This window comes from Sebastes umbrosus, chromosome 9, assembly GCF_015220745.1.
Source record: "Sebastes umbrosus isolate fSebUmb1 chromosome 9, fSebUmb1.pri, whole genome shotgun sequence".
Lineage (NCBI taxonomy): Eukaryota > Metazoa > Chordata > Actinopteri > Perciformes > Sebastidae > Sebastes > Sebastes umbrosus.
Window position 1 is genome coordinate 26,676,825 of NC_051277.1, and position 15,520 is coordinate 26,692,344.

The 15,520-nt window shown below is 40.1% G+C and overlaps 2 protein-coding genes across 2 annotated transcripts; both read left to right on the plus strand.

Moving 5' to 3' along the window:
- Positions 1-1,194: 1,194 nt before the first annotated feature.
- Positions 1,195-5,479, plus strand: zgc:110843 (uncharacterized protein LOC541492 homolog). The gene is made up of 3 exons (XM_037780016.1): positions 1,195-1,371; positions 3,105-3,307; positions 4,540-5,479. The coding sequence occupies exons 1-3, from the start codon at positions 1,314-1,316 to the stop codon at positions 4,627-4,629; spliced, it is 351 nt and encodes a 116-aa protein (XP_037635944.1). The 5' UTR covers positions 1,195-1,313; the 3' UTR covers positions 4,630-5,479.
- A 3,256-nt stretch (positions 5,480-8,735) lies between these two features.
- Positions 8,736-11,466, plus strand: cxxc5b (CXXC finger protein 5b). The gene is made up of 2 exons (XM_037780957.1): positions 8,736-8,994; positions 9,864-11,466. The coding sequence occupies exon 2, from the start codon at positions 10,048-10,050 to the stop codon at positions 10,936-10,938; it is 891 nt and encodes a 296-aa protein (XP_037636885.1). The 5' UTR covers positions 8,736-8,994; positions 9,864-10,047; the 3' UTR covers positions 10,939-11,466.
- The last annotated feature ends 4,054 nt before the right edge of the window (positions 11,467-15,520 follow it).

Consider the following 15,520-nt stretch of genomic DNA (forward strand, 5'->3'; position numbering starts at 1 on the left):
TTTTTAGTTTCCCCTTGTTGTACAGCTGACTCCCAGAAAAGTTCCTTTTTGTTCCCCCCATTTGTCTTTAGATAGTTTCTCTTTTAATGCAAATTTTAGTGCTTTTAGTGTTTGTGAATTGTATTTTATATCTCTATTTGTGTCAATGTGTCTGCAACTTTGTGTTCTTGTTGCTGACCGTCTTGGCCAAAAAGGTCTCCCTTGGAAAAGAGGTTCTTAATCTCAATGGGACTAACCTGGTTAGATAAAGGTTAAATAATAAAAAATGAAATGAAATTCCACCTGAAAATGTCAGGTTATTGTCAGTTTTTTGGTGTGTAAGTGTAAGTGGTCTACTGGGAGCAGTGCGGGTTGTGGAGTCTGACAGGTGGAGGAAGGAAGTCTCTAAATCCCTTGCATTTAAAATATCTAGAGGGGGAAAAAAAGTATGGATCAAATCTTTAGATTCTCGTTGCAGAACTTTCAAGTCTTCAAGCACAAAAGTTTGTTTTTTTTTTCTACTTTTTTTATGTTTCTTTTATTTCAAAAGTACAGTATCCATAGTAACAGCAAAAAACATTAAAAACATTTACATACAAAAGAAGCATAGCGTAAACATCAACAAAGAGCTGTGCCAAACATAAAGGGACAACAGAAATGAAACAAAACCAACATAAAATAAAAAAAAACACAATAAAAATAAATAAATAAATAGATAATAATTAAAAAAAAGACCACGCGAGAGTATGACAATAATTTCACTTAAAAACTTTAAAGATATTGCATACATTCATTGTTTTCATTGCTCTTTTGTTTTGTGAGGAAGAAATTGTTGACAGATATAATTCCATTTCTTTCATAAATACAAAGGAATTAGGCTTTTTTTTGGTAAAGTTACACTTGTGAATGTGGAACTTCGCAAGAATTAAAAATTAAATTAATAAGAAAAAATGCATTACTGTCTTTGTCACTGTAATCATAGCAACCAAATATAATATTTCTATAGCACAGTGCAAAATCTGAGAAAATGTTAACAAGTATAAAATTATAGACATCTTTCCACAAATCACATTAGATGTCTTTCCTAGCAGATTCCCCATTATGACGTTGCCTTCAAGCACTTAAGCGAAGCCGGAAGTACACTGGAAGTCATCATCTTTGATATATATATAACTCCTCCCTCCTCAGAGCTGATTGGTTGCTGCGCAGTGACGTAGTTCTAGTGTGCGCTGACAGAGTGGAGATAAGACTCCCCGGATGACCTTGCTGCTGCTGCTGCTGCTGAGCTGCTAAGAGCCGACCACAACACAACACACACCGTCCACAGGGAAGACATGGCAAGTTTATCAGCTATACCCGCACTGCCCAAATCAGGATTCAGCTTATCTAAAGGTAAAGTATTCAGGACAACGTTAGCTGTCAGCAAACTAGCATTAAATGAGTGTAAAGTTAACTAGTGTGACCTAACATTACCATAGTAACGTTACCAGCTAACAACACTGTCTGTAGGCTAATGCAGCATTACAGCCTGGTTGTATGGAGACTACCAGCTAATACATATCTTTAAATGCTTATCTAGCTATCTCTAAAGTTACTTATTCGCTGCAATGTCAACAAGCGTCTGAATAGCTGACTAACAGCTTGTTAGCTATGTAGCTGGCCAGTCAGTGTTGTTGGCTGCAGCCACATGTTGTGTTTCCAACTTTAGACGCTCACTCACTCACATAGTTTTGGCCCATCAGCTTGAGGCCATACTTGGAGGTTATCTGAGGTAGGATATGTCTTTAATGTATCATGGGCCTCCAGCAAAGCAGCTAATCACTGATCATGCTGATCCAGACTGACAGCAGGGCCCCTTGTTCCTCTTGTCTTGAGACTCTACATCATGTGATGCTGGATAATTCTCTTTCATGGCCTTTGCAAAAAAAAAAAAAGGTCAAAATCTGGTCTAAACTCCATGTGCACATACAGTACCATGCCCTGCTGATTAGAAAGCCTCCCTCTCTGGTGATAATGCAACATGGACTCCCTTCAGAAGGAGATTTTCTAATTTCAATAACATGGATCACTCTGCCTATCATTCAAGCAAATATGTATTTAAAATCTGATTGAAAAAACATCTCCTTGCTGAACAACTCTGTGTCTGCTGATATTTAGCTAATATCAAATCATAAAAGGTTTAATGTTGGATAAATACAAAGTCCAGTTAATATTTACGGTAAAATAAGTTGTTCTGTTTTTGTATGTTTTTTTGTATTTTGACATAATATGCTATGGTCCAACCACTAATGAATCATATTTACCTCTGTACTCTGTGAATAGTATTAACTTGAACCTATAGGTCCAAAGTTCAAAGTGAAGTTCATAGTGATTTAAAGTGGACTCCAGAAAGAATAGCTGGGCTTCAGCCACAGCTAATGGAGATCTGAATAAAGGATAAAGATAAAGACCTAATCTGGCTAAATAAAGTTGAAATAAAACATTTATTTTGGGTCCAGAGTGTCAAATAATAATTCTCTGAGCTGAAGACTGTGAGGTATCAAAAACCTTAAAATGTTTTTGTTACTGCTCAACTGGTGAAAGGTAAAAAATGGGATTCAAATTTCTGGATATTCATGTTAAGTGAGAAAAATGTCAACAGACTGAAACAGAGCAGCAAATACTTAAAATATAACTTCCGGGCTTTGAAGAGCCTTGAACAGAAACATACTGGAAAAAATAGTTCTACACAGGCTTAGTGGTTAACACTTTACATTCAAATGGTACTTTAATGGTCAGTTGGATACCATAAACCCTTCAAGTCACTCAGAGTGGCCCGTTTGTTATGTATACCTGCACTATGTAGTGCATGCTAGTAAACCAGGCATGCAAAACATCCTGTTTATATGTCCCCTATTATCTTCAACTGCTGTTGACACTGTGCCAGAGAAGTGCTGAGTCATCTCAGGTCATTTACATGGGATTGAATTGCATTAAAGTTTGGAGGTGTTTCTAATATTTTGTCCACTCACGTTTTGTAGCATATAAGGAAGAAGCTGGCTATAACTTCTTTACCGAGCGATAAAGAGACGGGTGTGTTTTGGCAGTAAAATGAACTTTCTGTATCTGTATTTCTCTCTCTTCAGAGCATTTCGTGGTTGCGGTGCCGGTCGCGGTGGTTGCAGCTGTTGGAGGTTTCCTGGTCAGCCATTACCTGAGTGGGCGGAGCTGTAAAAAGGGCCTGGTGAACACATCCGTCAGTAAAGATAGCCCCAAAGTGGTCCACAGCTTCGACATGGAGGACATCGGCACCAAGGCGGTGTACTGCCGCTGCTGGAAGTCAAAGAAGGTCAGGCCTCAGCAGCTACTTCAGAGGCATTCATAAATGCATACACTTACGCTTAGCGTGTTGTACTAACTGATATTGGACATTTTATGCTAGAAAATCCACTTATCGAGGGTCCAAAACTCCCTTAGATTTCCACAATTAAAGGTCCTTGTGGGGTCAGACTTACACACATGTTGCACTTCTGTTCACGTCCCTGTCAGTGACGTCACAGCCAGGTGTCTCTCCTTTGACTGCTAATGAAAATCTGCAGTTTTAACACCCATTTAGCTCTGCTCATTAGTGTTGACTGAAGTACTATGCAGGAGTAAATTAAACACTTAGTGACACTAATTTATAGCTTTTGTAAGATTCAGAATTTAACTGAGTGAGGAAGCTCTCATTTTGTGTTGTAAGGTTATATTTTAAAATAATAGACCTCATACTGAAATGAACCCAAGTGGTATTTGGAGTCATCGAGACGGAGAGAAATCCTTTGCATGAACAAGGAAACCAAAGTTTAATGCATCGCTTAAAGGTGCTACTGATAACATTCAGCCACTAGATGTTGCATTCTGCCTCCCCCCGTTCCATTGCATGTACTTCACAACAAGTCATTGCCAGGCGCTTACCGTCAATCTCAGCCATTTATCTGCTTTTTCCACACTGACTGACGACCCAGAGACGCCATGCGTTACCAACGTCTTTTACTATTGGCTCACAAGCGTTGTTAGAAGTGGGAACCAAACGTCAGATATCTTCCACAGATATAAACAAAACATACATTTTGGACCCGCCAAAAAATTTTAAACGGTTCAATCATGGTATTTTTTTTTTTTCAGGAAAAGCCATACTTTTATTCGACACCTTTCTAAAGGCTCTGTAGATGTTCGTTTTTTTTCAACAATTTGTCTACATGAAAATGTTATTACGAAGACCTTTAAGTCTGCAATGTTGAATATTTTGATCACTTATAACCACTGGGGAGTAGGGGGCTTGAGTAGAGCTATTTCCCTATTTAATTTTATCACGATCATAAAGATAAAAATGGTCTTCGGTCACCTTGAGGCTGAGGGGAATACTGCTACCGTGTCCGCTCAAAAGCTGATCAAAACAATCTTATATGATTTTGTTTCTATGTCATAGTTTTCAGGTGACTTCAGGGAGATTAAATCAGTATCATAAAGTACAAAGGGGCTTAAACTTGATAAGAGCGTCTTTTATTTTTCCTCTAACATGTTGCGTTCTGCTTCCAGTTCCCCTACTGTGACGGAGCCCACGCCAAACACAACGAGGAAACCGGGGACAACGTCGGGCCGCTGATCATCAAAAAGAAGGACGCTTAAATCGGAGAACCTCGCCCTCCCTCGACTTCTCATGCACCCTGGCCCCAGCTTGTCCAATCCTTTATCATCATCGCAGTGTCCCACCGATGGTTATGGTATGACACTGTCGCAATTAAATCAAACCGTTTCGTAGCCCAGAACAGAAAGCGCTGAAAAATGTTGTGAATTTTGATTTCATACACGCCCCACTGTTTCTACAGTAGCCGACTTTGAAATCAAAGGTCATTCGAGGAGAGATAAGGAAGGGACTTTGACAATCAACACAATCTGACATGGAGGTGCTTTAACTGGCATTATGACCGACTTAATGTAAAGTAGAATTATCTTTGGACCTGATTATAAATGAAATATTTCGGCATTTATCTTCACTTGTGGTGTCCCCTTCCTTCTCGACTCCTATGGGTGTGGAGCCGGTGGTTGAAACATGCTGAACCAGGCAGCTCTTTGCCTCAAGTCAGTCCAGTATTTACTTTGAATTCAGCAAAGGCCTTAAATCTAAAATCTACAGCCCACGACTTCGCAGTGTTAACGCACTCAAACCCATATGAATGTTACGTGTTACGGTTTCTTGCACTATAAGAGCTGCTCAGTCGGGGTGAAACAAAGTTCTGCGTTTTCTTTAATGAAATAATAATCTCCGACCTTGACGAGTGTTGAAACACTATCTGCTGTTTGTAACCGGTTACCCGTCTGCTTTCTGAGAAAACTTTGTATTTAATCTGTAAACTCTGCTTATGAAAGGATATATTTTGCTTTTTTTCTCTTTAGATTTATTTTCTACTGGCTGCGGTGTGTCTGACTTGATTCATTGTTCTTGTATATTGTGAATAAAACTTAATGAGTGATCTGATTTGTAGGTATTTTATTTTTTGGAGGTGTTTCTTGCTGCGGGGTCGGGGGGGGCCAAACTCTGCATTTTATTTGTTTTTAACTACAGGATCAAAAAATGCTCTCAGCTTTTAGCAGCCAAGCAGAGCAGTATGGATTAACAGTGGACGTGGTTAATGAGTAAACAGCCCTGTGTGTGGTGACTGCAGTGGGACCAGTGTGTGTGTGTGTGTGTGTGTGTGTGTGGAGGTTCAGGGGGCTGCTGCAGTGTCCACCAGCACCAGTGGCCATTTTAAGATGTGGCAGTATTTTTGGTGACCGCTAGAAGACGCTGTGTTTACACGGATAGTCCAGCCAGACAGTCAGTGTGTACGCGAGTACGGTGGGCCCCTGCTCCCATAGTGACACGCACAAGCACGCATGCACACACACACACTCACACACAGGCAACACGCACGAGGTATCTGGCTGCGTGCCAGATGCAACGGAGAGAGGACTCTCACAAGAGGTGGAGTGGACTCCGCCGTCACCGTGTGACGAGGAGTCACCTTTAACAGACGGCTGCAGCAACAGTGTGCTGCTGGATGGATGGATGGATGGATGGATGCATGGAGGATAGGTGCTTCAGAAGCTATAGGAACATTAGCATGCAAGTTATTCATGCTAAACACACTTTGACTGGTGGCTAATAAACAAGAAGTCTGAGTGAAGTTGGTGAAAAACATCCTTTTTTTATTTTGAAATTATCTGTTCAGTTATGTTATGTTGTTTTTGACCATAGACAATTTAATAATGATATATTTTATCATTATTTTATTTATATATTGCATATATTATAATGATATATTTTATCATAATTTTATTTATATATTATAATGATATATTTTATCACTATTTTATATATATGATATATTTTAATCATTATTTATATATTATATATATTATAATGATATATTTTATCATTTTATTTATATATTATAATGATATATTTTATAATTATTTTATTTATATATTATATATATTATAATGATATATTTTATCGTTATTTTATTTATATATTATATTTATTATAAGGATATATGTTATTGTTTTATTTATATATTATAATGATATATTTTATCATTATTTTATTGATATATTATATATATTTTAATGATATATTTTATCATTATTTTATTTATATATTACATATATTATAATGATATATTTTCTCATTATTTTTTTATATATTATATATATTATAATGATATATTTTATCATTATTTTATTTATATATTATAATGATATATTTTATCATATTATTTATATATTATATGTATTATAATGATATATTTTATCATTATTTTATTTAAATATTATAAAGATATATTTTATCATTATTTTATTTATATATTATAATTATATATTTTGTCATTATGTTATTTATATATTATATATATATATTATAATGAATAACAGTGTTCCTGTAATGGAAAGCTAATATGACACAGACTTCCGGTGTGTAGACAACTGATAATTAAGAACAGAACATAAATGTTTTTCTTTCAGGCACCTTAACAGTTATTTTCCTGCTGTAGTAATCTTTTCTTGTGGTACTTTTTAAAATATATATATATAATGTTAAAATAGCAATTAATTTACATAACACCAACTTTCCCAGAGACTGCAGATGAAAATTGACAAAGATCTGACACATTTAGCTACATCATATTGTTGTTGATGAATGTGTCTTGTTTCGGATAAATTAAAATATAAAGCAAATATTCAATACCCTTTTAATGCAATTCCAGTCTTATCATCACTAATTTGCTATAAACTGACCAGTTCTGCACAGGTGTTTTTAATACTTTACTGTTACAGTTACAGTTGCTCTTGTATTAACATAAAGAAATGTAAGACAATAAAAATAAAGGAGTATGTAACCTGTAAAACACAATATATGTAGAGAAATCGAAGTAAATAATCAAGAAATAAGAACTGAGAATATAAGAAATAGGTACAAATATTTGCATTAAGACATGCAATATATAACCACAGTGCAAATAAGTAAATACAAATATCAAGTGTGTTAAATGTAAATGCAAGAAGTGGCATAAATTAAATTATAATTAATCATTATTAATTATGTTAATTATAAATTACAGAGGTATAATTCTACTTCTACTCTACACAGTTTTTATTATTACACAGTTATTGTTTTTTTCTCATCACATAGCCTAAGTTTATAGAAGTGCTTTTACTGACCAAACAAGACTTATGAATGAATTGGGGTAATATATAGGCCTCAAAGACATATTTTATTTATTTATTAAACATATATTTACAACACAGAACCTTCCCCCAAATTGAACATATGGAAGTGTATAAAACAATAATAATATAAAAAATATTATAAAAATTAATTGAATTAATTTAAACTAATTAGCTAAACATGAAGTTAAAAGGACATATATATTTAAAATCAAAATATAATGAAGTAAATAAAAAATAATACTAATAAAAAATAAGTATATAAAAAAATAATTTAATTAAGAATATGGTCACAAACATAAAACAAAGTTGTTGTTTTTTGATATATTTACTGTATTGTTATTGTTGATATTATATATATCTTGTCGTAATTGTTTGTTATCACTATTATATAGTCTTTATATTAATCTTATCTCTAGATGGAGGCTTCAGATAAGCCCAGTGTTTTTTTTTTTGCCTCTTCCTGCACTGTATATTATTCATTTATTTTTTTGCTATGTTGTATAGTCTTAAATTGTGAAAAACAAATAAACAAAACAAACAATAAACAAGTACAGCACACATTCCTAAAAGACAGTTTATTGTTATGCAGCCTAATATATATTGCTATAATAAATAATATCCACATCCTAATAAAAAAAAGCATTTGATTATATGTTGATGTATTTATATTAACACTATTTTATATATTAATGTTAAATATGTAGGGTACCTCTGATATGTATTATTAAATAAGGATAATAAGTGTTCCATACATTTATATTAACACTATTTTATATATTAGTGTTAAATATGTAGGGTACCTCTGATATGTATTATTAAATAAGGATAATAGGTGTTCCATACATTTATATTAACACTATTTTATATATTAGTGTTAGTATTAGTCTAATATGTATTATTAAATAAGGATAATATGTGGTCCTTGGTAGTATAACGCCCATTAATAACCCACTAGGATGAGAGGTGATGCATGTTAATGCATAGTTTAATGTGCCATCCTCTAGTATGTGTCCTGCCAGCTGTCCCTGCGTGTTGACGTGTTCCTGTGGACACATATCGTGGGGTCTTTCTGACTGACCACGGTCTCAGGCTGCAGACACAGAGTCCACTTCGCATTTTGAGCGACGCCCCCAAATTCCGTGCAGAGTGTTTGCAGACCCTCCGGGACGGAGAGGTGGAGGAGGAATCGGCAGCTCCGCCGTCCATATACACTACAATCAACCACGCCATTAGTTCATGACTTCATCACATGTTTGACAGCAGACTCCGAGCCCTATTTGAAAGGTAAGCGGACACGTTTTTAACCCACACTTCCTGTTGATTTGCCCTGTTTGGTGTTTTTTTTGTCGCGCCGCTCTGCCGCTTCGCTCTGCCGTGTCGCAGCGACCACTCGGACTGTGGTCAGCGCGTCGTGGCGTCGGTCGAGCACCGTCTTTCTTAGGTAACCTTAACGACGGAGAAACGATCGATTACTGCTCCCAATCGACCCGTAAAAGCGTTCCCACTGTTGTCCTGCAACAACATCCACGTCCCGGGTTTAAAATCCCCCGAGTAGATAGGCTACAAAACGTGTCCATGGAGGAACATTAGCCTGGTCTTTTTTTATCCACAGCAACCGCATCGTTGCGCACCTCGCTCCTCGTCGTCGATACCAGACAAAAGACAGCCTGTTTTTTTTTTTTACGGTCCTCTATTTGGTCTTTTCTCCGCGGAGCTTAAAGCTTTTGGCTGGCACACATAACAGCAGTCGTCAAAATGTATTTGAAAAGCGCGCTCCACATTTGACCTGCGCATATGCGCATATCTTTGCATATTGTTGTCGCTCTGTTATTGATTGCATTGATATACCGTGAAATTCTTAAAGGGATACTGCCTCCTGTATGCGGAAATCATGTGCAAAGCCATGCACTGTCTCATACATGGCTCTGATCAGCTCTATTCAAGCACTTTATTTCTAAATCTATATACATATATGATGTTTTTTTCTCTCTTTAAGACACAGATTCTCCACACTCTCTCTTGACAGTGTTTTAGAGGCTCCGGGCTGAGAAATATCTCCCAGTCTCATCTCCTCTGTTTACTCTCTTTCTGTATTCGTCCCTCCAACATTTCTATTCTTAACCTTCCTCTCTTCATCCCCCATTCATTTGTAGCTCTCCAGGACTCTGAGGCTGCTGCAGAGAATGGGAATAGGGACACAGGCCAAGGCTTGCCATTTTGGCTGAAGTAACAGCAGGACGGTTGTCAACCCTCGCATCGGCTTCAATCCCCTTCTCCCTCACCTCTCCTCCCACACACACACACAAGGACAGACACCCCCCACACACAGCCACTGCTATGTCCACTGCCGTAGACATCGCTGGCCCTTCCTCCCCAGATCAGGCCCACAGCAGCGCTAAAATCCCCAATGAGCCACTGAGACCCAGCCTTAAGCGCTCCAACCACCCCTACAGCCTCTCACATTACATCTCCACCCCGTCCTCCTCTCCGACTGTGGACGTCAAAAGCCTGATCCAGCCCTCCCCGGCACAGCAGCGGGCCGTCCAGCCCGCGCACGCTAAGCCCCGCCGGGCCCCCTCCTGGCCCGACATGTGGGAGTCACCCAGCGGGCTCCACCTGGCCCACGCCGCCGAGCTGCTGATGCGCGCCGGGCTGCTGGCTCTGACCCCCGCCGCCACAGAGCAGGCCGGCCTGGGCGCGCAGAGCAGCCAGCCGGCCAAAAGGGAGGCCGCGGAGGCGAAGGGGGACGGGGAGGGAGGTGTATCCGGACCCGAGGAGGAGGAAGAGGACTCCTCTGGATGCGGCACTGACTTCCAACCCTTCCTGGGCGCCTGGTTCCCCTTCAGTCCCGCTCTGTTTCCGCTGACGGGCTTCCAGATGGGGGGAGGCCACTGGAGGAGCGCGGCCATGGGAGCCGAGGGCATCGAGGGGCTGGTGGCCGAGGGCTACTCTCCCAGCTCTCTGGGCGGGGGCAGCGGCGGGAGGAGGAAGAGGAAGAGGTGCGGGGAGTGCGTACCTTGTCGGCGTCAGACGAACTGCGAACAGTGCAGCAGCTGCCGCAATCGCAAGAGGGGACACCAGATCTGTAAATACAGGAAGTGCGAGGAGCTGAAGAGGAAGCCGGGAGGTCCCGGGTTCGAGAGCAGAGTGTCTGGGTTTGATCTTAGGGGCTCCGACTTTACTTTGGGTCTGGCACAGGAGAGAAGCAACGGCGCCTTGGATGGATAGTAACGTACGCGGTGGCAGCATTTGTCAGAGGATCCCGGTTGGATGATTGTTGAGGAGCTGCAGTTAATAAAAACACACAGGACACCATGTTAAGACTCTCGGACTGTGGTTCAAAAGATCTCCAGATCTGGCGTCTAATGAGGAATGCAGCTCCCGTTTTAAGAATGTCCACACTCGTTCCCATCCTTTCTTTTGACAATCAGTGAATCGGAGAGGAGAGAAAGAAGGATACCAATGTGTGTCAATATTTAGATGACGACAAAAAAATGCTGTAAATAGACTGTAAATATCTGGAAAACATTATGTCTTTTTTTACATCCCTTTCCAGTTTGGATGTATTGTGTTTCAACATAAAAAAAAAAAGGAGCCAAATGTTTTGTTTCTAACGGGGGAGTTTTGTTTCTGTTGTTCTGACGTCACTGCATCAGTAAGAAATGAATGAGTTCAGCCTAGGCTAAATTATTTCATGTGCAACTTGTACTGTATAGCTCTGTTTGCCCTTTTGAAATAAAAGAAATTGGCCATGTGTACTTGTCTACAGGCTGGGTTTATACTATCTGTGTGTGTGTGTGTGTGCTCATATTTAATTGGGTGTATGTGTTTGTTAGCCACCGTGTTCCTGCTTGTACACACGTGTGTTCATGTGTGTGTGAGGTTGTGTGGATTATGAGTCACCTAATGGTGTGGCTGAGAGCCTTATCGCAACCCCACAGACACACACACACTAAACACACCTACACGCCGCCTTGGCAAGTCCGGCGCAACACACCTAACCTGACATGCACACACAATCACAAAACCACGCTGACGCAATTTCCCTTTTTTATTCACAAGTGTGGATCATATATAGACACACACACACACACACACATACACATTATAAACAAAACACACAGCCAGCTGGACTGACTGACTGAGGCTACAGGGTGGGTTTTTGCTTGTTGCCGTAACGATGGCTGATGTGATAAGACCTTCTTCCTCGGCGCCACACTCCAGGGGACCGCAGGGAAGACGTAACCATGGCAACGGCCGGCCCGAGGTGTCACGCTATAATTGGGCCACGGCTGCACTTCCTGTGTGCCTTCAGTCAGGGGGATCGCAGAGGGACTGTGTGTGTGTGTGTGTGCATCTGTGGGGGTGTGGGGGTTGTGTGTGTGTGTATGCGTGTGTGTGTGTGTGTGTGTGTGTGTGTGTGTGTTTGTCAGGCAGGGAGCGAGAGAGAGAGAGAGAGGGAGAGAGAAAGCGCAGCACGCCAGCCAACGCAGGACACTGCCAACTCATGGAGAAAAGCAGTGAGCTCCAACATCATGCTATTGCAAGCGCTCCCACTGAATGAGGAACACAGTCTTTTAGTTAAAGTCCACACAGTCTAGTGTTTCTTCATCTCCCAGACAAAGGGGGAATTTCAAATTCTTGGATCTGCAGCTTTTTTTTCTCCCTCTCTCCCTCTCTCTCTCTCTCTCTTCGGTGCCTTTCTAGTGATTTGGAGCTTAATCCCCCCTCCCTGTTCTCGTCACGCATGCACACACACACACACACACACACACACACACACGCACACACACACCGGAAATCTGTGTCACCCGCTGCCCAGCAGGTCCAGTGACTCCCTGAACGCCTGCAGTCTGGCTCCACTGGCCTGCAAGATGGCAGGAGAGAAAGGGAGGAGGAGGAGGGGGGGTAGAAGGAGGGATTGAACGGAGGACAGAGAAGAGGAGGAGGGAGGGGTGGGGGGGGGTTGAGAGAGAGAGTTGGGGGAGTGGGGGGAGGAGGAGGAGGAGGAGAGGGGGGTGGAAAGCGGATCTAGGGAGAGGGTGAAGGGGGGGGGAGACGTGGTGAAGGGCAGAGAGGGGGGTAAAAGAGAGAGAGTGGGTGAAACTGGGAGAGATGAAAAGCAGGCCACAGGGGGAGAGAAAAGAGAGAGATATGCAAGGGAGGAGGACGGGGAGATGGACAGCAGGGGATGAAGATAGCGTGGGCCAGACAAAGAGAGGAGGAGAGATGAGTGCGAGATCCGAGCGCGGTGATGGAGGCCGAGCGAAACGCAGAGAGACAGAGACGGCAGGGAAACGGGGGTTAATGACGGATGCATTGTCCAGATAGCCGGTGTGTGCCGTCACAGACCCCTGTGGAGCTTACATATGTTAGCACCAGCGGCCCTGCCCACTCTGGAGGAAAAACTCCTCTCACACACACACACACACACTGCGGTGTGGAGCAACCTGCCAGCCCAAGGCAACCTGCGCTGGAGCTGGGCGGACCCTCACTCACGAGCCAGACCTTTGAAATTTTGGCCACTGCGTCTGCTTGGAGACACTGTGTCTCATTGTGGATTTTTTTCGGCCTCCATTGGCCGTATCCCCAGTGTTAGAAAATGTGTAACAGCTTTGCAGAAACAGCATCTTTCTGAGATCATTCCTCATTACGCCTCTGTTATCCATTTGTGTTCACTTTTATACACATGGGAAACACTCCCAAAGCAGAAACACAATGGTTTCTTACATCCTTGGAAAGCTCAGGCTCATCTGCCCTCAGGTTATATTTTGGTGACACTAGGGGTCAAAGGGGACTCTTGACCTTTGACCCTTAAAGCTGTCTAAGGTGGATTCAGAATAGAGTGACTTCTATAAACAGCGGCGTCTACTTCCGCTTTGTGTTTATGAAAAGCAAGCACAAATACTTTTAAATTGATTTAAAGTGTAACTTACATATTTCAGTCCTTGTGAAATTAAAAAAGGCTTTTCTATCAGTCTAGTGGGTACAAGGTGCAAAAATACATTTGGCTCTCAAAACATTCTGACATTTTGATCCTCAGGCGGGCTCACATGCTGCTCGTTTCTGAGGTAATGTGTACACAAAATGCTGTTAATCTTTAGCCGGCTGCTGATTTAAAAAAGGCAAGGTGGTTCCAGGAAGTTCTGCAGCGCATGTTGATAAAGTCTGCCTGCAGTGATATTTCACCATGGCTTCTTTTCATGGCAACTCATGATGTGGAATTTCATTTCATTTCATTTTCTTTTGAAAAGGGACAATGTACATTAATCAATCATGCTAACAAATGTAATGAGTATTGAGCTAAAGAAGTTGCTTGCAGTGTTTAATAAGCATGATTCCCACCTTTTAATCAGAGCAGCACATTAGCGCCAGAGCTGTAATGTCAGTAACATGAGGTCATTAACTTTGAATTTGATGGTAGTGCATATGGATTTAAGTATTCAAATAAATTATTAATGATAATCAATGATATTGAATTGCAGCAATGACAAAATATTGATTTGCCTCATAATCTCTATTATTATTGAGGAAAGCATCGATATAGCATTTTAAGATAAGATAAGATAAGATAAAATGAACCGTTATTAATCCCCAGAGGGAAATTCAGGTGTCAAAGCAGCAACAGAGTGAAACACAGGAGAGGTAAAGGTATACAAAAATTATAAAAACAATAAATAGATATATCAGAGATTCAGAGTGAATGGGTGAACATATTGTGTACAGTTCGTCAATAAAAAAATGTGGTATGTACAATAAATAAATGTAATATGTACATATGTGCAGTCTAAAAAGTGGTATAAGGGATGTATTGTGTAAAGTAAGTGTCAAGTGTGCCAGTGGTTAGAAGTCCTTAATAGTGTAAATTAAGTATAAGTGTATTTTCACAATATTTATATCATTTAAGAATCAAATTTAGGATACAAAATCTATCTAATATATATATTTTTTTCATTTAATCTCTTCTGATCTCAATACAGCTGCTAAATGTTTCAAATTGGGATCAACCCAATCCCATTTCAATGTATAACTAAGTTGTTTTAAGTAAACATGTTAGCATTGTTAGCTGTCCCAGCGGTGCTTTGAGCTAAATGCTAATGTCAGTATGCTAACATACTCACAGTGACAATGCTAATGTGATGATGCTAAGCAGGTACAATGTTTACCATGTAAAGCATCTTAGTTTAGAGTGTAAGCAAGCTAATTAGGGCTGTCTATCAGCACTATTAATCGCATGATTGTCCATGATTAATTGCGATTAATCACAAATTAATTGCACATTTTTTATCTGTTCAAAATGTACCTTAAAGGGAGATTTCTCAAGTATTTAATACTGTTATCAACATGGGAGTGGGTTAATATGCTGCTTTATTCAAATGTGTATATATATTCATTATTGGAAATCAATTAACAACACAAAACAATGACAAATATTGTCCAGAAACCCTCACAGGTACTGCATTTAGCATAAAAAATCTGCTCAAATCATAACATTGCAAACTCAAGCCATAAAGTGGGCATGTCTGTAAAGGGGAGACTCGTTGGTACCTATAAAACCCATTTTCTTTCAACTATCTTGAGGTCAGAAGTCAAGGGACCCCTTTGAAAATGGCCATGCCAGGTTTTCCTCGCCAAAATTTAGCGTAAGTTTGGAATGTTATTTAGTCTCCTTTGTGACAAGCTAGTATGACATGGTTGGTACCAATGGATTCCTCAGGTTTTCTAAATGATACCAATATCTTCACTTTAGCTTTAAAACTGAGCCCGCTACAACCTCCGAAGGATCGATTGCGTTAATGTGTTAAAGAAA

Excerpts from the sequence above, each read along its gene's own strand:
- zgc:110843 (XM_037780016.1), top strand. The coding sequence starts at position 1,314 with ATGGCAAGTTTATCAGCTATACCCGCACTGCCCAAATCAGGATTCAGC. Across the intron at positions 1,372-3,104 it reads AGGATTCAGCTTATCTAAAG|AGCATTTCGTGGTTGCGGTG; the intron begins GTAAAGTATTCA and ends CTCTCTCTTCAG. Across the intron at positions 3,308-4,539 it reads GCTGCTGGAAGTCAAAGAAG|TTCCCCTACTGTGACGGAGC; the intron begins GTCAGGCCTCAG and ends TTCTGCTTCCAG.
- cxxc5b (XM_037780957.1), top strand. The coding sequence starts at position 10,048 with ATGTCCACTGCCGTAGACATCGCTGGCCCTTCCTCCCCAGATCAGGCC.